Below are 24,827 nucleotides of genomic sequence, written 5' to 3' on the forward strand. Positions count from 1 at the left end.
CCCCTAAAGCCAAAGGGCCTTGATGCCTGAACACAGGTTTAATGCAGACAGATGTAAGAAAATGGCCCTCTTACCTCCTCTCCATTTCAAGGTTACAGGACACAGTAACACTGAATCAGGACACAGGCACTTGTTATATATCAATCTTATTTAATGTGCAGTACCACCTACATCCTGCTTTCATACTTGCAGTATAAGTTAACACATTGAAATCAATTCCAAATATGTATACCAATGGTTTTCAAACTGCTTTCAAACGAAAACTGCTCTGTATAGAATAACTGAGCATTATGCAGAAATCCCATGTGGTGTGAGAAGCAATGCAGAGATGCTGTGGTTGAAGAGAAGGTCGGAGTCCTTCTGCCATCGCCTGGTGCCCCTCGCAGAAACCCAGTGAGCAGAGTTTGAAAACCACTGAAATGACGGATACTGTCTATGCCTCTTAGCAATTAAATTCATAACAACTGCTTAAAGTTTAAGTCAAACATTGAATGGAATGTTGGGATGCGAGGAAAACTAGCACTCAAACGAGCAGTTAAATTCATTAAACAATATGCTTTAAAAACAACCAATTCGGAAGTGAAAGGGACAATGGAGGGTTTGCACATCACCTGCTATGCACTGAAGTAGAAATAACTTGAAAAAACTTTACCTCAACACTTCAGTCTAGTAAATGTAAATCATTTATCATAAAATGTTGCTACCTTACTTACTTCCTAAATCTCAATTTACCCCAATTATAAGTTAGGGTAATTACATTGAAATCTTCACAGAAAATGAAAAGTCTTAGTAGTGGGCTTTACAGAACCAACTTCTTGACAAAGTTTTGACCAACTGTTACTTGACTAACCCAGAAGGAAAATTTTCCTTCTAAGATACTTTTAAGAAAAGTTCATTTTTCTGATTAATATAGGGAAAACTAGAAAACATAAAGGAAATGCAAATATGTAGTAGAAATGGCTTATTTAGAGCTCTAACTGCTTATATCAAACTTCTGTTTAGGAAAATGTGTCCAGTACAATTGAATCAACATACAATTTATTTTATTATGGTAACAGGTTTCAAGTTGAGGTTTTAAAAAGTACATTTAACTACAAAATTAAGATTAAATAGGTACTTATAAAATATATTTACCCTGAAATGGTTAAGAATATAAAGTGTTGATGCCCATGTCAATCGTACATTATACATTACACACATGAATTAAAGGTCATTTTCTTTCCATTAGTAACGTAGATAAAACCACAATATTTATTGCTTGTATCAAGTGCAGGTTGAAATCCAGATAGCCTCCAAAAACAAATTCTTGTGATAAAGGATCTCTCAATGTTGGTCAGGTGAAATATTAAGTCTGACATGTAGGAATACAGCTGCAAAATGGACCAGTTTTGAACAAACATGAATGTCTTTATTTTGGATAGCCGTTTACAGTGTGGGTTTCAGAGGAACCTGCAGTGAAGAGTCCTGAGATGTTGGGCTTCTGACTCTAAGTGTCTCTTATGGTTGAGGCCTATCCTACTGCACCGTGTGGGGTATGAGGAGTTCACTGCTAACAGACAAACTCCCTATGATTAATGCAGCACTGTCAGCTACTAGTGCAGAAGCTTGCTGGGCAAAATTAACTGTTTATTTATAGGACATTTTGCTGAAAAAACAGTGTCCAGCCAACCAAAGCGCCAACCAAAATGACTGACACAAACCCCATCTTAGTGATAATAGGTTGCCAATATAACCACCTTTTTCTTTTTCGTTCAGTCTCATTTAGCCTCTGTTTCATCTGCTGCACCTTCTGAGCCGTGGTGGCTTTTCTGTCCTCTCGGATACGTTTCCGTAGAACACTGTGAATAAATAAAAACAAATGAAAGGAAGTATGTGCGTGGCAGGACTTGCTCTAATACAGAAGGTCTGAGTGCAAATCCAAAACCATTCCTCCAATGTATTTTTCATCTTATTCAAACCCTGGGATTAAGAAGGGAAACGGTCTCCTATTCTAAACTGGTTCACGGATGTACTCTGATGATCCAGCAACATCTTCTGGCACACTTTTATACATACTAAGTACTGTTAGTAGGACCTGAAAATCAGCAAGGTACATACTTTCTTGAAAAGTGAATTGGTGACTGTTGGTTTTCTTTGCTAACTAGCAAGCAGAAGGGAAAAGACACTGGGGGTCCCTCTAATCCGAATCTATAGGATTTAAAAAATGCTAGTGTCAAGTGGAGAAGGAGTAGGGGTAGTGCGGAACAGTTCTAGATAAAAGAAAACCAAAGAATCATATCAACCAAATACAGTGTCCAATCCTTGATTAGATCATAAGTTATTTTTATTATGAATAGCCATAGATTCTGAAAATGTTCAACCATTAGACTGTGGTGATGGCTACATGACCTGTCTAAACGTGAAAATACAGTGAAACTATACATTTTAAATAAGTGTAATAAGCAAAGTGTACTTTTTAGATAACCAGGAAAATTTCAATGTGAAATCTAAAGAAGAGGGTCTTCAAAATGTTCAAGGAAAATTATAAACATCTATGCATGGTTTTCAAGAAATTTTTGCACCAAAATAAATCTATCTTTTAATACCACTTCTAAAAAATTTTTGAAGTGTTACAGTATCAGGATAATTTACTGCTATTTATTATTTATTTCAGTGAGTTTTTTTTTTTTTTTTTTTTTTTTTTGACAGGCAGAGTGGACAGTGAGAGAGAGACACAGTGAGAAAGGTCTTCCTTTGCCATTGGTTCACCCTCCAATGGCTGCTGAGGCCGGCGCACTGCGCTGATCCGATGGCAGGGGCCAGGTACTTCTTCTGGTCTCCCATGGGGTGCAGGGCCCAAGCACTTGGGCCATCCTCCACTGTACTCCCTGGCCACAGCAGAGAGCTGGCCTGGAAGAGGGGCAACTGGGACAGAATCCGGTGCCCTGACTGGGACTAGAACCTGGTGTGCTGGTGCCGCAAGGCGGAGGATTAGCCTAGTGAGCCGCAGCGCCGGCCAGTTTCTTTTCTTTTTTAAGATTTATTTATTTGAAAGGCAGAGCTACAGTCAAGGGGAGAAAGAGATCTTCCATCTGCTGGTTAATTCTTGAAATGGCCACAATGGCTGGAAATCTATCCGAGTCTCCCATGTGGCTGTGGCAGGGGCCCAAGCACTTGGGTCATCTTTTGCTGTTTCCCAGGTATAACAGGGAGCAGGATTGGAAGTGGAGCAGCTGGGACTCGAACCAGCATTATGGGATAGCAGCCTTGTAAGCAGCAGTTTAACCCGCTGTGCCACAATGCTGGCATCTCTGTTCATTTCTTTAGCTATTGCTGGTGGAACGTAGCTGCTGTAGAAAACAGCTTGACAGTTCCTCAAAATGGTAAGCACAGGACTGTCACAGGAACCAGCAATTCCACTTCCAGGTATACACCCAAGTAAACGGAAAGCAGAGGTGCAGGCACCTGACATCCTGACAGTCTCCTTCCTGCTCCACATGAGCTTTTTCTTGCCCAGAAGGGTTTTGCTCTTCTCTAAATTTGTTCTCCATAAAAACAGAAAACCTTCCCTTCCATCTGGTCCCTTCACTTCTATTCTATTTAATTCTCCCTCCTCTCATTGCTGGTCTTTGCATGTCCTGTGGGCGCACTCTTACTTACTACAATTGGCCTTCTGGGCCCATGGGTTCCACACCCAGAGATTCATCCAACCATCAATGAAACTGCATCTGTGGGGCCGGCACCATGGCTCACTTGGCTAATCCTCCGCCTGCGGCGCCAGCATCCCATATGGGCGCCAGGTTCTAGTCCCGGCTGCTCCTCTTCCAGTCCAGCTCTCTGCTGTGGCCCAGCAGGGCAGTGGAGGATGGCCCAAGTATTTGGGCCCCTGCACCCACATGGGAGACCAGGAAGAAGCACCTGGCTCCTGGCTTTGAATCGGCGCAGCGCTGGCCGTGGCAGCCACTGGGGGAGTGAACCAACGGAAGGAAGACTTTTCTCTTTGTCTCTCTCTCTCTCTCACTGTCTATAACTCTGTCAAATAAATAAATAAATAAATAAATAAATAAAAAAAGAAAAGAAAGAAACTGCATCTGTACTGGACATGTGCAGACTTTCATTCTTGCCATTATTCCCTAAACAATTATTCCCTAAACAATAGGGAATATGTGCTAAAAACTACATAGTATTTACATTATACTAGGTGTTACATGTAAGCTAGAGATGATTTAACGTCTACAGGAGGGTGTGTGTGGGTTATATGCAAATACTACAACATATAAGGGACTTGAATATTCATGAATTTTGTTATCTGTGGGGGTCCTGGAACAAATCCCCCATGGATATCAAGGAAGAACAGTTTATAGGTATTCCTGGCTGCCTGAACTTTGTCTGAATATCTGTTATAATGACTTGTAAAAGTTGCTACCCAGAATTCACTCTCTGATCTGAAAATTCACTGTGACAAATATGCACATTCCTTCCAGTGAAAATATATGGGTACAAATGCAGGTCACACATATATAATATGTAACACAGAAGTGGACAGGTAGCATTAGCCCTCCATGGGTCTCTAACTTGATTTTGCTAGGTGTCTGGGACCACCATCACCATCAACCATGTTCTAATGTATATGAAATCTTTAATATACTATTTTAAATTTCCATTGCAATGTAGAGGCAATTAGAGTTTGTATCATATTTTACATTATCATCATTTGCCATACATATACAATATGGTTAGATAATGAGATTATATGATTAGATAATTAGCACTTTAAATGCTGTATAGGAGTTTTAAAGGGTTTTTTAACTATGATGGAGAAAATTGGTTATAGCTTTTGATGGGACTGGGAACACATACTTTTTATCATTTAAAATAATAGAATAAAAGTCAGTGCTTTCCAAAACTGCAATACAATTCAGGACTGAGCTAGAAACAAATACAAAGGCATGCCGGCCGGCACCGCGGCTCACTAGGCTAATCCTCCACCTAGCGGCGCCAGCACACCGGGTTCTAGTCCTGGTCGGGGCACCGGATTCTGTCCCGGTTGCTCCCCTTCCAGGCCAGCTCTCTGCTGTGGCCAGGGAGTGCAGTGGAGGATGGCCCAAGTGCTTGGGCCCTGCACCCCATGGGAGACCAGGATAAGCACCTGGCTCCTGCCATCGGATCAGCGCGGTGCGCCGGCCACCGCGGCCATTGGAGGGTGAACCAACGGCAAAAAGGAAGACCTTTCTGTCTGTCTCTCTCTCTCACTGTCCACTCTGCCTGTCAAAACAAACAAACAAACAAACAAAAAACCAAAAATAAACAAAGGCATGCCACCATTATCCTTCCCTATATATGTATGTAAGTATGCATATGTCTGTCCGTCTATCTAGAGACAGAGATCTTCCATCCACTGGTTTACTCCTCAAATTCCTTGCAACAGTCAGCAGTGGGCTGGGCCTAAGCCAGAAGGCAGGGACACAAGCTGGGTCTCCTACATGGATGGCAGGCACCAACCTACTTCTCCCAGGATGTGTGGGATTGGAAGCAGAGCTGGGAATCAAATCCAGGCACTCTGACATGCACTGAAGGTGTCCCAAGTGGCATCTTAACTGCTGCGCCAAACACTCCCCTGTAATTTAGTTCAAGAGCACTATTCGAGAGGACAGACTATGCCCACTTTGTGATACAACAAAATCTTCTGTTATCCAGTTGCGCCTCAGGAAATTATGTCTGTGTAATAACCTTCCAAGGGGGACCTAACCAGGTTTTTGCATATATTCATACAACTTAGGCTACAAAACCTAAAGAGAACCTCCTGTGGACCCTTGTCCATGGAAAATCACATGTAATTTCTTATGGCAGCAGACTCAGCAGTCTTCTGCCAACACTCGCCCTGGCAGGTGCACTTTACGTAAACATACTGCACAGTAAGACTTTTCATATAGCCCCACTACCTTCTACTCTCACAGCTTTATGGGTCATGTGATGATTGAGAACACTGGTTGTCAAACTAAGATTCCAATCTACAAGAAATATCTTATATCCCAATGGAGCGCACATATACATACATTTACCTATATACACAGTATGCATTTGAGTATGGAGAATTTATATACAACATGGACAGAAGAAACTAGGTTAGAGTATTCATAGTTAACTATTTATGATAGTCTAATAATTTCTATTTTACTCTATTCTATTTTCTTCTTTAGAAACTCTTTTTACAAGCCAATAACTGATCTCATGACTATGGGATTTGACCTTCAATTTGGCAAACACTGTCTTGGAGGATACTCAATGACAATGAAGAGAAGAAATTACCCTCTACTCCTTTAATGGCTGAAATCTTTGACAAAATTTTTATCTTATTCTATTAGTACCTCTTATTCAAAGCTATCCATCAGTATTAAAATGCACTGGAGAAGGCAGGCATTTAGTATAGTGGTTAAGATGCTACCTAGGATGCCGGCACCCCATACGGAAGTCCTTGGGTTTTAAGTCTTGGCTTGGGTCAGGTCCCAATTCCAACCTCCTGGTAATGCATACCCTGGGAGGCAGTAGGAGGTGACGGTTAAAGTGGCTCAAGACTTGGATTAGTCAAGAAGTTCTAAGCTCCTTGTTTTGGTCTGGCCCAGATGCCATACTGTTGCAGGCATTTGGAGAGTGAAATAATGGATAAGAGACCTCTATTCTAAATCTCTGTTTCTCTCTCTGCCTTGAAAGGCATACATCTGAAAAGCCTTACTTCTCTCTTGGGACCCTCCCTCTGCTTTCAAACATACACCAGGTCTCATTTACCTCCCAGGGAAGAAAAAAAGAAGAAGAAAACAATCCATGTGAACATATGTATGCACACATCCACACACTGTAAGAACACTTTCTGCAATCACTCTGTAGCTCCCAAATTATTTTAAGTAATTTCTGGACTGCCAAATTTGGACAATGATGGTTTCATCCACTGCGATTGTTAAGATGGTTTGTGTGTGTCTTTTAAAATTAAAACAATTCTGAGATACTAAGGAAACCAATTTAGTCATTAAGCTTGTTTTTCACTTAATTTTACACATAGTACTAATCAAAAGCGGGGGAGAAGGGGATACTAATACTAGGAATCTGAAAATCTTACTACCAAACAAGTTAACGTAATTTAAAACAATATCATTTTCTGATTTAAAAGTATTAACTTAAGGGGCTGGAGCTGTGGCACAGCAGGTTAAGCCGCCACTTGCAGTGCTGGATGCCAGCTCAAGTCCTAGGTGCTCTATTTCCTATCCAGCTCCCTGCTAATGGCCTGGAAAAAGCTGCAGAAGATGGCCCAATTACTTGGGCCACAGACACCCATGTGGGAGACCTGGAAGAAGCTCTTGGCTTTGGTCTGGCCTACCCTGGCTGTTCTGGCCATCTGGGGAGTGAACTAGTAGATGGAAGGTGTTTCTTTCTCTCTCTCTCTTCTCTGCCTGTAACTCTGCCTTTCAAATAAATAAATATATCTTCAAAAATAGTAGTAATTTAAGGCTAAAAAAGGAACAGCTTAATGCTTTCACTTAGTCTAAAAGTCATAAGTGAGGGGCTGGTGCTGTGGCATGGCATGTTAAAGTCCTGGCTTGCAGCGCCAGAATCCCATATGGGTGCTAGTTTGAGTCTCAGCTGCTCTACTTCCAATCCAGCTCCCTGCTAATGTGCCTAGAAAAGCAGTGGAGCATGGCCCAAGTCCTTGGGCCCTGGGACCCAGGTAGGAGAGCCAGAAGAAGCTCCTGGCTCCTGGATTCAGATTGGCTCAGCTCTGGCCTGTTGTAGCCATCTGGGTAGTGAACCAGCAGATGCAAAATCTCTCTCTACCTTTCTCTATAACTCTTTCAAATAAATAAAATAAATCCTTAAAAAAGCCATAAATGAGAAGCAGTGCTGTCTGGAAATACAACACATTTACTATATATGGCAATATATTAGGTTTCACAAAATTTCAGGTATATAATTTTGATATTACAAAAATACAGTGTGCAGCAGCTATAATGTACAGGAACCTTCATACTATTTTCATGGTACATCCCAAATCCCAACCTTGACAAGTATGACAACATAAAACTTCCCACAATAAAAAGTATATTTAACTCCTCCCCCCCAAAAAAGAAAAAGTTATTCAGACATTCAAAAAAGAAAAAGAGCTCATTCACTTTGCTAAGTGACTTAGACCTCAGAACACCAGCTTCCTAATGTGTGCCTGAAATAATCAGAGCCCTAGAAATGTAGGTTTTTTTAATTTTAAAAAATTGGGGGCCAGCATTGTGGCATAGGCAAGTTAAAGCCTCCACTGGCAGTGCTGGCATCTATGTGGATGCTGGTTCGAGTCCTGGCTGCTCTACTTCTGATCCAGTTCCCTGCTAATGTACCTCGGAAGGCAGTGGAAGATGGCTCAAGTCCTCGAACCCCTGCATCCACATGGGAGACAGGATAGTTTCAGGCTCCTGGCTTCAGCCTGGCCCAGCCTGGCCCAGCCTGGCTATCGTGGCCATTTTGGGAGTGAACCAGCAGATGGAAGATCTCTCTATCTAACTCTGCCTTTTAAATAAATAAATCTTAAAAAAATTCTTTTGCAATAACTTATACATTTATATGGATTAAAATGAAAAAGTATAAAATGGCATTTTACCTATTTTTTAAGAAAACTACTTTTTTGCCTCTAACAATGGAATTAAGTTTAAATATTTTATAATTTTATTTTTAACTCTACAAGTGGCAAGTATTCATATCATTTATTTACTATACTGTACTTGTATATTTTAGTATCTGATCATATTAACCTTTGTATTCAATTAGTACTGTTTTTTCACCTGGTTTCTGTTTATAAACAGTCTTTTTCTAGAACTGAAAGCTTTTTGAGAACAATCATGTAATCATATGCTACCTAAATATTAATTCGACAGACAGAGGGTCTATATTGCTTCCCATCAAGTGAACTTTTCACAATAAAAAGCCTCATCTTTTTGAGCATCTAACTCTGGGAATCTCACCTCTCACTGTTCTCCTCCAGAGCGTCTTGCGTTTTAGAAGAAAGTCCTGTACATCGGTCACCTGTCGGTTTTTCTTCTTCTAGACCTATTCGGTTCCCATTGTATTTTTCAGTCATTATTTTGTTTGGTGAATGATCAAAAGCAGGAGATAAATCTTCCTTAGAAAGTTCTTTCCACCGTTTCTAGGTAGGGAAGAAAAAAGAAAAAGCAATGCAGACACCGAAAATTTGGCTTCCCTTAAATTAAAAACGTTTGATTTTAAATTCTATATTCAAGCTGAAAAAAATCCCTGCAATGCGAAAAGATGAATGAAAATGACCAAGGATTTATTATACCACAGTACTTTTGACTACTATGCTTAAGTTTAAAATTTTTAATTATAAAGCATTTAATTATCTATATACATCACCTTGTAGTTGAATACTTTATTAGTTAAATGTGATCTGGTATCTTCCTATTCTTTGCTCCTGTCCAGTGCAGGGAGACCCAACAGTTAAAATATCTAGACAGGTCCTAATGTTGTCAAAGGTATTCAATTTGGTTGTCCCTAACCAAGTACCCTACCAAGTACACTGGGAGCTCCAGGTGGTCAGCTCACCACCAGGCTGGGAAAACATCCTTTAGCATGCCTGGACTTTAGAGTGGATGACAACAAACAGCAGGATTTCGATGAAGATAAAGAGAAATTCCAGTTTCTCCCTTTATGAAAGAGGATATCATCACCCTCCTCGGGCAACTGCTGCAGTGATTAATAATAAAGCCCAGGATTAGTATCATGTTTGACAAACACTAAGCTTTCTTTGTTTCACCATCACCATTCCTAGTAACAAAGGCACGGGAAGAAGAGGTACGAAATGTGTCCCTGGAGATGGCAGTTGTCAGTGGCCAGGCTGAACAAAAAAAGGCAAAAATCACTGGGACCATAGTTTCTCAAGTCTTTTAAGGCAGGGAACACAAAAGTCATCGATCTCCCTGCCAGTAACAGTGGCAGAGGGTAAGTCAATGGTTTTGATTATCTGTGACTTTGACAATGACCCAAATTACTTGGTATGGACAGGTGTAATCCCCTTTGAGGACACTACCATGGAAACAAGGGTCTTAGGTCAATTTAATAAAGAACACTCTACTAACTACCTGAAGAGAATAATGATTTTGAACAGAGGTGTAACACAGCAACTTACATTCTCAGAACTTACAAAAACATTCATAGCCTGGAGTTACTTTTAAACAAAATCATACTATTAAAGACAATGTTTAGGTCGGCGCCGCGGCTCAGTAGGCTAACCCTCCACCTTGCGGCGCCGGCACACCAGGTTCTAGTCCCGGTCAGGGCACCGGATTCTGTCCCGGTTGCCCCTCTTCCAGGCCAGCTCTCTGCTGTGGGCCGGGAAGGCAGTGGAGGATGGCCCAAGTGCTTGGGCCCTGCACCCACATGGGAGACCAGGATAAGTACCTGGCTCCTGCCATCGGATCAGCGCAGTGCGCCAGCCACGGCAGCCATTGGAGGGTGAACCAACGGCAAAAAGGAAGACCTTTCTCTCTGTCTCTCTCTCTCACTGTCCACTCTGCCTGTCCAAAAAAAAAAAAAAAAAAAGACAATGTTTATATATCTAGATTTGTAAAATACCTGGAAAACTCATCCATACACTGGATGGACTGTTTCTCATCTGTGCCATCATCGTCATACAACGCAAGAATGAAAAGGCGTTTACCAGCCCCACCTTTCCCCGAAACAGCTGCTGTATTCAAGTGCAGAATGAATGCATCTTTGTTTTATAACAGCTGATTTACAAAAGACTCCGAGAATGTGACACGTCTGCTGTGCCTGGAAGACAGCAGGCAGGGAGTAGCACAATTTGTGCAATGTAGCTGGAGGACAGAGAACATGGACACTTGGAAGAAGTAACGAGGCTGGACGGGAAGCAGACTTCTAGGAGAGGAGTCCTGGGGGTCAATGAGAAGGGTTGGGGTGGCTGAACAGACCACGTCCAGGAAGAAGACCCTGCCAACAGTTACAAAACACTGTACAATGTACCTAAGAGTGGGATGTCTTCACTTTAGATGACTATGTAAATTTTCCTCTTTCCCTTTGTTTCAAACCTCACAATTTCCTTAGGTAACTGACACTACCACCCTTGTACAGGTAAGTCCAGAGATTTTGGCCAATTGGCCTAAGGTTATGCAGCTAATAAACAGTAGGGCAGAATTTTAACTCAGATAGTTGGGTTGACTATCCTACAGTCCCTCATAATGCTATATTGCTGTATGTCTCTGAAAAGCTCAACAATTTCAGACACTGGATGAAGAAAACACCCAATAAAAAGTGTTCAGCAGTCTCCACAATTTATGTTGGTCAATTTTTGAAGTTTCCAGTTTTCACTAAGCCCCAGTTACAGCAACTTGGCCATGTATTTGGACAACACTCAACAATGTCAATGAATGAACTGAAGCCAACAATCAAGCCTCACTGGACCACTTCCCAGAATATGCAACAAATTCAGAATCTGTCAACAAGAAAGGCACTCAGCAAAGTGGGGGTGGAGGAGGGTGAGATAGTTAATGTCAGTGAATTTCTGAAAAATTCATTCTGCTATGTCTCAGTGCAGCAAACTTAGCTTACATTTGCCCTTCAGTGATACAAAGTGAGCAGGCACTCCTGAGTCACCTGTCTCAGTTTATCACTACAGATGTGCTAAGCCAAGGTATTTGCTTTCACTAAATAAGAATTTCTCATGAGCTTCATGTTGAAGTCTGGCGCGGTTTCACCTTTCTTTCTAATTCTGTGCTCATGGTATGAACCACAGTCCCACATGTCACATGCTAATGGCAGCAATGCCTCATTCACTTGTCTGGAACCCCCCACCCCATCCACTTCTCTCACTGAAGAAAGCATCTCCAAAGAGCTGTAAAGGGATACAGTTAAACTTGAGAAAACACTGCAATTTGTTAAAAGTTTATCATTTAACATTTAACACTTTATTAGCAGGATCAAATTATCAGCGAGAGATCTTGCAACACAAGTTCTGATTTGCTGAACTAGATTATTTAATCTGGGAGGTTCATCAATGACACTGGGAGTTTGCCAATAAACATGTGGTAATACCAGTAACTATTTTATGTATTTATGCCAAAACATGTGCCAAGGGACAACTAGCAATTATCCATATTTACCTAGGTAGGTCAAGGTCGTTACAGATGTTCTGTTATGAATATATGCTATATGCTATATCTATATCTAACTGACTTAAAATACAATCACTCTATGCATGGGTGTTTGTGGGTGTAGTGGGGTAAGCTGCTGCTCTGGACACCGACATCTCTTATCAGAGTGCCTGGTTAGAGACTTGGCTACTTTGTTTCCGATCCAACTTCCTGCTAAGGTACCCAGGAGACAGTGGGATGATGGTCCAAATCCCTGGGTCCCTGCCACCCACGTACAAGAACTGAATGGAGTTCCAGGCTCCTGGCTTTGACCTGGCTCATACCAGGCTGTTGCAGGCATTTGAGAAGTCAACCAGCAAATGGAAGCTATCTCCCCAACTCTTCTAAGTCTCTCCCTCTCTGTCACTCTGCCTATCAAATATATAAATAAATCTGTAAAAAAAATCGAATCACCTCAGACCTGTGACATTAACAACTCTTCTTTGTCACTACAGGTCCTAAATCACTTTAAATACATATATGCAAGAAATCATATTAGAAAAATTAACATAAAACTGCATTCAGGGGCTGCTGTTTGGCACAGCAGTTAAGCCACCTTTTGGAACACATGTATCCCATATTGGAATGCCTTGTCTGAGTCCCATGTACTCTGCTTCCAATCCAGCTTCCTGCTAATGAGTACCCTGAAAGGCAGCAGGTAGCAGTATGTGCTTCCTACACAGAAGACCTGGATGGAGTTCTGGGCTCCTGACTTTGGCCTCGTCCAGCTTTGGTTGCTGCAGGCCCTTGGGGAGTGAACCAGAGGATGGGAGATTTCTGGCTCTGCTATTTTTTCAAATAAACATTTTTAAATGATAAAAATGATTATTATCAACAACTCTATGCTCACACAGTAACCTAAATGGAACGGACCCATTCCTTCACAAATTGCTAAAACCCACAAAAGAAACAGACAACCTGAAAAGGCATGTATCTACTAAAAAAAAAAAAAATTAACCAACACAAAGAAAAGATGCAAAGACTTGGTTTACAGTGGTCATGTGTTGAAATACTGCACTGCACTCCATTAAAATGTACAAGCATTACATCTTAATAAAAAGCAAACAATAGTTTACAAATCAGAGAAAAATCAAAATAATAATTAATAAGCTTCCAAAATAGAAAGCACTAGGCCCAGACTGGGAAATCTACCAAACTAAAGACAACATACCAATCCTCTACAATCTCTTTCAGAGAACAGAAACAAAGATTACTTCCTAACTCATTCTATGAGACCAGCACCACCCTAATACTAAGATCAAAGACATTACTAGAAAGATGGGTTCCCTGGGGATACATGGGTTCAGGAAGTAACCCCCACACCATATCATGCCCACAGTGAAAAGAAGCTTCCTTCTTCTTATAAATATTAGTTTTTCCCAAAAAATTAGAGAAAACAAAGGAGGAGAGAAAGAAGAGTCTTTTCATAAACTGGCTATCACATCCTTATACGTAAAGTGATACTTGTATGAGCTACAGTTATTTATTGTTTTGGATTTCCACATTAACAAAGTGACTTTACATCTCTGCAATAGGTACTGAAATTTTATGACTTAAAATTTCAAGGGACTTTATTTCTCTCATATTTCTGTTCTAAATTAAGGTTCTACAACAGGACTGTCCAATGAAATACAATATGAGCCACATATATCGTTCAATATTTTCCCATAGCCATGTTAAAAAACAATATTAATGTCTTATTTAATTCAGAATACTAAAAACAGAACAAAAATAACTTTCTAAAATTATTTAAACATTTTACATTTTTTCTATATTAAGTCTTCAAAATCTGGTGTATAGTTTAAATTTCTGTCTAGCCACATTTCAAGTACTGAAACAGGTTCTGAAATAGGGTCTAGGGTTTTGTGGGTTAGTTTTCCACTTAGTTATTCTGGCACAGAGTAACCTCATGTTTTGCCATTGAAATTTTTATTTAATGCTTTTCAAAACCTGAAAAAGATCTTTTATATAAAACCTTTAAAATATTATTGATAAATATCATATAAAGTTTGACTTGAGGGCTGGCGTTGTGGTGGGGGGCTGCCGTGGTGATGTAGTAGGTAGCTGGCTGAGACCTGAATTGGCATCCCATGCAGCGGCAGGGCTGCAGGCAGAGCCTTAACCTACTACAACACAGAGCCAGGCCACCAGCAGGATATTGATGGTCTGACCTAAGTTATAAAAGAAGGCTTATTCAGGGGCCAGCGTTGTGGCCTAGTGGGTAAAACTGCTGCCTGCCACACTGGCATTCCACATGGGTGCTGATTTGTGTCCCAGCTGCTCCACTTTTGATCCAGCTCCCTGCTAGCAGACTGGGAGAAGCAACAGAAGCATTTGGACCCCTGCCACACACGTGGGAGACTCAGATGAAGCTCCTACTTCCTGGCTTTGGCCTGGCCCAGCACCAACCCTTGTAAGCCATCTGGGGAAGTAAATCAACTATCAAAGATCCTCTCTCTCACCCTCTCTTTTTCATTTTTAAAGATTTATTTATTTATTTGAAAGGCAGAGCTGCACACAGAGAGAAGGAGAGGCAGAGAGAGAGAAAGATCCTCCATTTGCTGGTTCACTCCCCAGATGGTCGCAATGGCCAGAGCTGCGCCAATCCGAAGCCAGGAGCCAAGAGCTTCTTCTGGGTCTCCCACGTGGGTGCAGGGGCCCAAGGACTTGAGCCATCTTCTACTGCTTTCCCAGACCATAAGAAAACAGAGAGTTGGATTGGAAGAGGAGCAGCTGGGACTCGAACCGGTGCCCATAAGGGATGTCAGCACGCAGGCTGTAGTTTTAATCACTGCACCACAGTGCAGGCCCCTCCATGAACTTTTGAAGATTGCTCATACATGTTCAAGTTGCTCATTATTATACAGTGAAATATCTAAAATATAAACTAAATATTCTGTAATACCATGCCCAGTTTTTAATGGGGCAAAAGTACCTAAATTTCCTGGTTTAATGACTAAACACTTCAATCTCCCCTACATGAAAATTTTAGTTTCTCTAGTGAAATCTTGTTCCCAAAAATTAACTCAAACATACCTTTTGGAAAGTGAGTTGCTTGATGTAAACTGTATCTAACAAAACAGGTATTATACTTCCCCAAGAAAAGATTACCTGTATATTGGAATCTCCCTTTATACACTTTGCTCCTTCTATTATAGCCATATATGAGAATCTGAGTTGATCTGGAGTCTGAATAAGTCCCATTCGGTATTTCCTCATATTCAGTAACACTTGTTTAACATTAATTTCATCTCCTTTTTCCATCTGCAGGAAAGGGAAACATAAGTACAGCCTTTAAGTGTTAGAGTCCAGGAAAGAAAAGCAACACGGGATTATTACTAAGAATTTTGCTGTGCATTCACTCTTCATGAAAAAGGATCATTTAATACATTATCCCAATCCACTCATCCTTCCACACCTCAATTGTTCAAGTAGTAGACGGAGGAATTGTGATTCTTTAGCTGATTCACAATTGATTCCAAATCATAGTAATCTCGTTCACTTTGGCCAGTAACCAAAGGAAGGATTTATGACTAGTTTTGGCTAGTATAGGGGTAAAGTTCCTGTGCTTAGTTCTTTTTGTTTATTTGCATGATTGTTTTTTTTTTTTTTTTTTTTTTTTTTGACAGGCAGAGAGTGGACAGTGAGAGAGAGAGACAGAGAGAAAGGTCTTCCTTTGCCGTTGGTTCACCCTCCAACGGCCGCCGCAGCTGCTGCGCTGCGGCCGGCGCACCGCGCAGACCCGAAGGCAGGAGCCAGGTGCTTCTCCTGGTCTCCCATGGGGTGCAGGGCCCAAGCACTTGGGCCATCCTCCACTGCACTCCCTGGCCACAGCAGAGAGCTGGCCTGGAAGAGGGGCAACCGGGACAGAATCCGGCGCCCCGACCAGGACTAGAACCCGGTGTGCCGACACCGCAAGGCAGAGGATTAGCCTAGTGAGCCACGGTGCCGGCTCTGCATGATTGTTTTTAAGGTCTGATGGTAGTAAATCTTTTGCCCATATCCCTTCTGCCTTCTTCATGTATGGACTACAAATACAATGTCTGAAGGCACAGCAGTTATCTACAGAAGTGGACAAGAAAGTCAGAGAAAGTCTATATTCTCTATCACACTGGTGAACTACTACATCAACTCTGGACTACTGATTGGATTTTAGAAACCACACCACAACAGAAAAAGGAGAAAACTGTGTAAGTAATGGTTGGCAGGAACAGGAATAAACACACGATCCAGTTTTAACATTCATCATTAACCACACAGACACCAGAGTTTTTAAATAGGACAAAGTCTACTTTAATGAAACAATCCAATTTCTGCTTTATTCATTTGAAAGGCAAAGAGTTCATCTGCTGGTTCACTCCCCAAATGCCTACAACAGCTGGGGCTGAGCCAGGCCAAGGATGGGAGCAAGGAACTCAATCCAGGTCTCCCACAAGGGTGGCAAGGACTCAAATACTTGAGCCATCACTGCTCCCAGGATGAACATCAGCAAGAAGCTGAAATCGGAACCAGAGACAAGAACCAAGTTATGGCACTCCAATATGGGATGCCGGCATCTGAAGTGGTCTCAACTGCAGCGCAAATATGTTTTTTTTTTTTCTTTTCTTTTTTTTTTTTTACAGGCAGAGTGGACAGTGAGAGAGAGACAGAGAGAAAGGTCTTCCTTTGCCGTTGGTTCACCCTCCAATGGCCGCCGCTGCAGCCGGCGCACCGCGCTGATCCGATGGCAGGAGCCAGGAGCCAGGTGCTTTTCCTGGTCTCCCATGGGGTGCAGGGCCCAAGCACTTGGGCCATCCTCCACTGCACTCCCTGGCCATAGCAGAGAGCTGGCCTGGAAGAGGGGCAACCGGGACAGAATCCGGCGCCCCAACCGGGACTAGAACCCGGTGTGCCGGCGCCGCAAGGTGGAGGATTAGCCTATTGAGCCACGGTGCCGGCGCAAATATGTTTTAAGTACAGCATATGGACAGAGTGGTAAAGTAATATAGTGTATATGTTAAGACTTAACCATTCTTTTTTTGTGGTTGACAGGTAGAGTTACAGACAGAGAGAGAGACAGAAAGGTCTTCCTCTGTTGGTTCACCCCCCAAATGGCCGCTACAGCCTGCGTTTCCTCCATCCGAAGCCAGGAGCCAGGTGCTTCTTCCTGGTCTCCCATGCGGGTGCAGGGGCCCAAGTACTTGGGCCATCCTCCACTGCCCTTCCGGGCCACAGCAGAGAGCTGGACTGGAAGAGGAGCAACTGGGACTAGAACCCAGTACCCATACTGGGTGCCAGTGCCGCAGGCAGAGGATTAACCAAGTGAGCCACGGCACCAGCCCATGACTCAACCATTAATTCCCAGATTTCATTACAGCTGTTACATCTGAAATGTTCTACTAAGAGTATCCTGCTAAGGTCTCTCGTGTGCTTTATTAATTCATCTGAGAATCTACTTTGTGCTAGCAGTCATGTTAGAAAGCATAAGAAACAAAACAAAACAAAATAGAAAGCATAAGAATGCTGAAATAAATGCAAGGAAGCATAGCTAACTTTTATGGGGACAGATAAGAGACTAACAGAGGAAAGCAGACACAACATAGGGCCTTAAAATTAAGGCTAAGAACTTTAGTTTCCTAAATTGCCCAGGTTATTGACAAATCTTAAAACAACCCTTAGGGGCATATATAGGAATCTCAGGAGAATAATATGCTTAACCTACTAGGCCACCATGCCGGTTCCCTAAACGTTTTTTTAATATATTGAATTCTCACAGCAATCCTTTCAGGTAAGTCCTGTCATTATCCCTTTTTAAATACAGAAAAAGAAATGAAGTGCTTATCTGAGAAAGAAGGAATTATATATTCTTACATGTGAACAAAGGGGGGGGAATCTATTATCTCTGTAATACAAAGCGACTAGGAGGAAAGGTCTTCCTGGGTGATCTCTAGAATCATCTTGGATACGAGATTTGTAGCTTTTTCCAAAAGAAGGCAGAAGTTTAAGTTCAAAAAACAGAGTTCTAGGAAATGACATCAGAACTTACTCTTGCTGGAAGAGAACAAAACAAAACAAAACAAACAAGCAAACAAAAAACCCACCAAGACTAGCATGAGATCCTAAGGAGCACTTACCAGAACAAGACAGGTGTCTACCAGAGAGAAGGTGCCAGAACGCCCAATGCCTGCGCTACAGTGGATCACCGCAGGCCCATGGTCAGGGTTCAAGGAGCCAGATTCTCTCACTTTAAACAAGAAATTGAGAAATGAAGCTGGTGATTCAGGGACTCCAAAATCTGGCCAGGTAGTATAATGAAAGTGGGATATTGTTCTGGTTTCACCACTCTAAAAAGTGAAAATCAAGGGAGGAGAAGTTAGTTCTAATCATCTTCTTTAAAAACAGAAAACAAAATAAAACAAAAAAGTACTTCAGAAAGATCATGTGTTTTTTAAAATGCTTTTAATACTTATGAACTCTTTGTACCATTTTTCCACTTGGTTTTTGCTAACTGCTTATACATATTAGGGAAGATTTTCATAGGGAAATTTGGAACATATTAATAGCTAACACATATAACACAGTGTTTTTAGGCCTGTTCTAAGTGCTCTTAGCTCAACTCACACAACAGTCTTGTTAGTAACTCATTTTCCAAATGAGAAAACTGAGGCAAAAAGTTAGTAAATTTGCTCAAGGTCACACACTAGAAAATGTCAGCATCAGGATTTGAAACAGCAATCTTGCACAGCACTTGAGTTTTTAACTACTAAGCTGTACCATGTATGCTACCAGCATTTTTTAAAAATTCATACGTCACAATGAGTGCTTTCTTCTTTTTAAAAATTTCTCCCAGCATAATTTTACAATCTTTAATGGTTTCCATTTTAAGAATTCCAAACTTTTTTTTTAAAATATACTTTTCCTTTTATATGGTTTGCTACACAGGCAGAGGAGAAACTCAAGAATTAAAGAAGCATCTTTATATTTTTATTTAAAATTGCTTCTCTAATTGCTGCCTTTTCCCATGGTAATAATTTCCAATCTTAAAGTTGTTTACCAACACACTAACTGCTTCCTCTCAGGCTTGCCTGGCACCACTATCACTTCCTGGATATTTCTGATGATCTTTATTTCTAATTTATTATGAAAATGTTTCTTTTCACCAAATTACCTTTTGCCCCAGGAGTACTTCTTTGTTTTATAATCTTTTTTTTTTTTCTGTAAACAAAACAGTGATCTTCTAATGTGTCTGCACAATTTTTCAGTTTTATTATAGAAATTTTTTGAAGGTAGGAGGCATTAAAAAATCTTGGTATGCTTTATGATTAAAAGCTGAAGGTTACTATTGTATAACCCATAAAAATTTAAGATTAAAAGTTAGTTCTCCACTTAAAAAATTGAGATTAAAAGTTAGTTTTCATTTTCTTTAAAGATTATTTATTTATTTATTTGAGAAGTAGGGTAGAGATAGAGAGAGGAAGAGACAGAGAGAAATGTCTTCCATCTATTGGTTCATTCCTTAGATGGCTGCAACAGCTGGAGCTGGAGTTTCCTCCAGGTCTCCCACACATGGGTGCAGGGTCCCAAGCACTTGGGCCATCTTCTACTGCTTTCCCAGGCCGTTAGCAGAGAGCTGGATTGGAAGAGGAGCAGCTGGGGCTAGAACTGGCACCCATATGGGATGCCGGCGCCACAGGCAGAGGTTTAGCCTACTACACCACAATGCCAGCCCCTAGTTTCATTTTTAAAGTTTTTTTCCATCTTTCAGGAGTCATTAAGACTAGATCTTAGATTTAATAATATTAGAACAAGGCTGCCTGTAGACAGGCAGCACAAGAAAATCTGGGGGCATTATGGAATCATTCTGTATCCTTATTGTGGGTGGGGTTACATAAATGAATGTGCTATCGTACAACTGCAATGCAGAAAGTCAATGTTAGTGTAAGTAACAAAATGAACTGAAAACATATATTCAAAATATCCCAAATTAAATCTAAACTGTGGTTTCCTTTGACAAACTGTAAGTGGATGGTTAACAAGTCAATGCCCACAGAGGAATTGGCTGAAGAAGTTGGTCCTTGTTTAGCCCAGGAATACAGTTAACTCAAAGCCATGTTTTCCTTTAAATGTGGTCTAAGAGTCCAGTGAATGTTCTAATGCCCAGTTGGTCCCACTCATCCCTTTCAGGCTGTTCACCTTACTACCCACACATACTCTGTGGCATCCTCAGTGACATGGCTGTGGCCATTCCATGCATGCCTTTCAAGTTTTCTTGGTAAAACTTTGCATTATATATACCATATTCTGGACAGAAATGTCAGTGGCTTACTGTTCTTTTTAAGGAAAAATCCAACTTACACTTTTTGAAGGAGAATTCTAAATTTAAACTCTTTGAATAAGGATGCAAAATTTGTTATATATATGCACAGAGGATAATCTGTGAGTTGGGAGTTACAAGACAATGGGGAACTGTTAGGTCTATGGCAATGTAAGCATATATCCTGTCTAAAGCCATTCAAATTCAGGTTAATCATTATTATAAATACATATGAAGATTATAAATTTTCTACCTATCATAAAAATCTAATCTACATAAAATATAGAAATAACGAGTACAATGTACATAAAAAAATCTGCAGCTCTAAGGCTCCAGGCCCAATTATTTTCACATTTCAGATGGATACACTGAAAGTATCAGGATTCTATTTCTTTCATCATGCCCTAGTTTGATCATCTGTAAATGGGATTAAGTAATAGTTCTCACCTTATAAGGCAGCTGTAAGGAATAAGTGAAATAATGAAAGTAAAGTGCCTGCTACATGCCAGCATGTGGTAAATACTTAAAAGATAATGGCTACTTGTAAAACAACTGAACTCACATTTGCTTTTGGTGCAGCTTCTAAAAAAAAATCTGACTGTATAAATGGTCCTATTTTCAATCTGTTCCTCCACATCTCAAGAATGGCTACGTCTGCCAACCCTGTTTCCACAAGATGTCAAATCTGTACCCTCACTGTCATAGCCTTAATTCACTGTGTCCCTTGTCAATTTTTGCCAGAATCAATGTCCATCCATGATAATATTTTTTCACTGCAACTCATTTTGGAAGATGGACAGACAGAACTCACCAGTGGAGTGACAGGAGTAACTAGGGATAGGCTTGCATTCTAAGCAGAGAGAAAAGAAATATACTGAGATGTAGGGTCCTCTGGGAAATAAAGTGTAAGTAGCAAAGTCTAAGTCTTTTGGCAGAAACAAATCCTAGTGCCTGTAGGAGATGAAGATACCCAAAAACACAAGGACTGAACTGGGTTCAGTCTTCATGATTTCTTCACAGGATATGGACTTTTTTCTCTAAATAATGGGAGCCACAGACAGGTTTTTAGGCCACACCTATATTTCAAAACAACTGCTGAGGTGTAGTATGTTTAACAATGTGCTTGGTGTGATGGCAGAGGGAAGTACGAAGTAGATAAGGATTCTATCTAAAGGGAGTTAAACACCTTATTACAAAGTCAAAATATGTATATACACACATGAAATGAACAAGTCAATAAAACTATAGTAAAATATAAAATATGGAAAGAAGTGAAAGGAGACTCATGGTGTTAGGAATGAGTATGTCATAGCTATGTTAGGAAAGACTTAAATAACAAATGGGTCAGGGCCGGCATTGCAGCACAGAGGGTTAAGCCACCTCCTGAGACACTGGCATCCCATATGAGCAGCAGTTCAAGTCCTGGATGCTCCACTTCTGCTTTGGCTCCTTGCTAATGTGCCTGGGAAAACATCAGAAGATAGCCCAAGTGCTTGGACCCCTGCCACCCACTTGTGAGACCAGGATAGAGTTCAGGCTCCTGGCTCTGCCTGGCCCAGCCCTAACCATTGCCATAGGAAGTGAACCAGTGGATGGAAGAGCTCTTTCTCTTTGTTTCCCCATCCCCACCCCGCCCAACTCCTGTAATTCCGCCTTTCAAATAAATAAAATTAATCTTAAAAAAGAAAACGAAAGAAATGGGCCACAAGGGGCTTCAGGATATAAATAGGCAGAGAAACGAGGAGGCCATGTTAGGTGGCATAAATGTTTAAATCATTTTGAATCAAGTTCCAGCTGAGTATCATAATAATTAGACACTCATCCTGTTTTGGGTAAATCTACAGGGACAGGGAAATAGAAGACAGTCAGCATTATAATAGTATTCCTGGAACTTGATAAACATAAAGCTGGCCAACAACATTACGGAAAATAGTGAAGGGCAACTAAAAAGAAAAATCTGAATGACAAATAAGTACTCTAGATGACCTCACATTTAAAAAGCCCACACACTCTCCGTAGCTCAAGCCAGGAGCCACTTTGAAAGCAGAGATGGAATCTCTTCATTCAGGTCAAAAGTTCAAACTCCCAAGTGTCGGTAAGACACTATAAAGAGCTCTTGGTATAGTTTTGCTGCTCCAGTGAACAACAGGTCTCTGGAGGAGCAGGGCCTGCTTACACGACAGCTTTGGCCCCACACCTGTTAACAGATACAAGTCAAGCTCTACCGGAAGGAAACTGGTTCTAGATACCTCACCAAAAATCTGCAAGTAGAGGTTGGCTATTATTCCCCTACTTCATCATCATTTTCTCCCATTCCCTGTTCTTTCCTCCAACTGTCCCTGCCTCATGTGGTCCTTCCCAATTCATCACTATTAAGAAAGGAAAGAGATAAAATGACATAAGCTAGTGATTGTGGTTCCTGTATTATGTCTTAGGTAATGCCACAGTATTAACTGGCTTGGATTCTTAGATTAACCCGATGAGACAGATATGCAACTATCTTCATTTTATAAGATGATAAAACTGACACAGAAGCGAAGTAAGGAGACCCAAGTCACTTAGCCAGGTGTGGCAGAGTCAGGATTTAAACCCAGGCAACCTGGTTCGAGGGTCTATGTGCTTTACTAGGTGCAGTTCTGCCTCTCAAACTGAAATTTCACTCTTTTCTTTAGAAGACTCTTTGTTCTAGCTTTAGAACGTTCCTAATTCTTACTAAATATTGTTAAAGTAAAACATAAAATAAATCATTGCTATTTTATTACGGTAAATTCTAAACCTAGGCCAGCAAGAAATCCTGCAATCATTTCATTATACCAAATGGTTGCTAGCAACTAAAACACAATGGTTGGCCAATACACTTATGACCTCAACCTTAGAAAAATGTTTTAGAATCAGGAATATCCCTGAAAAGAACTGATATCTTTATAAAAAGATTTATCCTTAGGTCAGAAGTTAGGATATCTGCTTTTGACTTCAGTCTGTCACTTGATTAGCCAAATTATCTACAGAAAAAAAGTCCATTTAATCTAATGGATTTTAAAGTTTTTTTTTTTTTTCCCCCAAAAAGGAAACAGGGAGATAATAAAGAGTTATTTACCTACATTACAGAAGACTCTGGGTAAAATGATATATATGAGAAAATGTTTTGCAATCTAATAAAATATGCAAGTCATTCTACTTTTTATTTAAGGTATAATCAATTCTTAATTAGGAATGTTTCAGAAACAAGAAACCATCTACAGCCTTCACGTAAATCAATTTAGATTAGATGAGACACCTGGGATAAATACCAAGAGAAAATGACTCAGAGAACTGTGAGAAGCTTGTGGAAACACAATTTTGTTTCCGGGAATGAGCACTGATACAACCCAGTAAACAAATCCCTGCTGATGTTTCCCAATGCCATACACAACGTATGTAAATGGAATAGCTGATACAAAACAGAAAGTGACAGGATTTATAAATAAACACAAGCCTTTTAATTTTTAACCGTAAGCCATTTTAGGTGATCCAAAGATCACATAAGCTTATTTATGGGTGTCACGGGAAGCTGGGCAACATAAACCACCATACCCTGGGTCTTCAGGACATGGCATGTATTTGGGCATACCCTGTGCAGTGCTAAACAAGTGTTTCCAGAGACCAAAGTTAAAGGTACTTCCACACCTCTAAAAAGTAAGTGTGTGTAAAAATACAAGTCCTCCTCTTTCTGTGTTGTCTTTGTGATCACGTTAGTTCACTTAATGGTGATCACTTAGTGCTTGACTGAAACAGTAGTTCACTTTAGAGACTAGAAACACACCTGAAATTATTTTTGGCCAAATATTTTCATATTTTCTAGTCATCCAAGTTTTTATTAGCATCATACCCTTACTTCACATTTTCTAACTTATTCTTAATTATAGAACAAAAAAGGCACAAAAGGCAAATGTGAAAGGTTGGGGATGGAGAGTGTCTTGATCTCCAGCAGGTTCACAATCTGTCATGTGTATGAGTCTGAACCATGTACCAAAACCCAACTAATCTATTTCTGGGAGGGAAATCCAAACAAACATTTGAGACCATACATTTCACCATTTTTTTCTCAAATCAGTAAGGACAAATTTCTGTTTGGTGAATCATACAAGTCAGCAATATTTAGTAAATTGTTTTCTTGACTATTTTGCTACTCTCAACAGTAGTAAGTCCAGAGCTATTTTCTACAGGGAGTCTGTTCCAAACGAGGCGTTCTGCATATACATTTTCATCTGCTCTTTACCACAGGCCCAGAAAGGATGGTGTGATCACCTACACTTTACCAATGAAAGAAAAGGCTCAGGAAGGGTGAGGAACAAGACCAAAGCTCACCTCTCCTA

The 24,827-nt window shown here is 40.6% G+C and overlaps 1 protein-coding gene across 7 annotated transcripts in view; it reads right to left on the bottom strand.

Annotated features, from left to right (window-relative positions):
• PTPN2 (protein tyrosine phosphatase non-receptor type 2) overlaps positions 1–24,827 on the bottom strand; it is a 111,526-nt gene that overhangs the window by 6,782 nt on the left and 79,917 nt on the right. For 4 of the 7 annotated variants that reach the window (XM_089305378.1, XM_070050525.2, XM_008261003.5 and 1 more), the window contains 4 exons: positions 18,293–18,502; positions 15,291–15,443; positions 8,979–9,160; positions 131–1,838 (listed from right to left, as the gene is read on the bottom strand). In XM_089305378.1, the coding sequence (XP_089161504.1) occupies positions 1,631–1,838; positions 8,979–9,160; positions 15,291–15,443; positions 18,293–18,502 (753 nt within the window). In that variant the 3' untranslated portion in view covers positions 131–1,630. Of the gene's footprint in view, positions 1–130; positions 1,839–8,978; positions 9,161–15,290; positions 15,444–18,292; positions 18,503–24,827 lie in introns of those variants that run through there. The other 3 variants (XM_089305379.1, XM_070050527.2, XM_002713523.6) reach the window with 1 other exon arrangement.

The sequence above is a fragment of the Oryctolagus cuniculus genome, chromosome 10 (genome assembly GCF_051225735.1).
Source record: "Oryctolagus cuniculus isolate XC-2025 breed Fujian yellow rabbit chromosome 10, ASM5122573v1, whole genome shotgun sequence".
Taxonomy (NCBI): Eukaryota; Metazoa; Chordata; class Mammalia; order Lagomorpha; family Leporidae; genus Oryctolagus; species Oryctolagus cuniculus.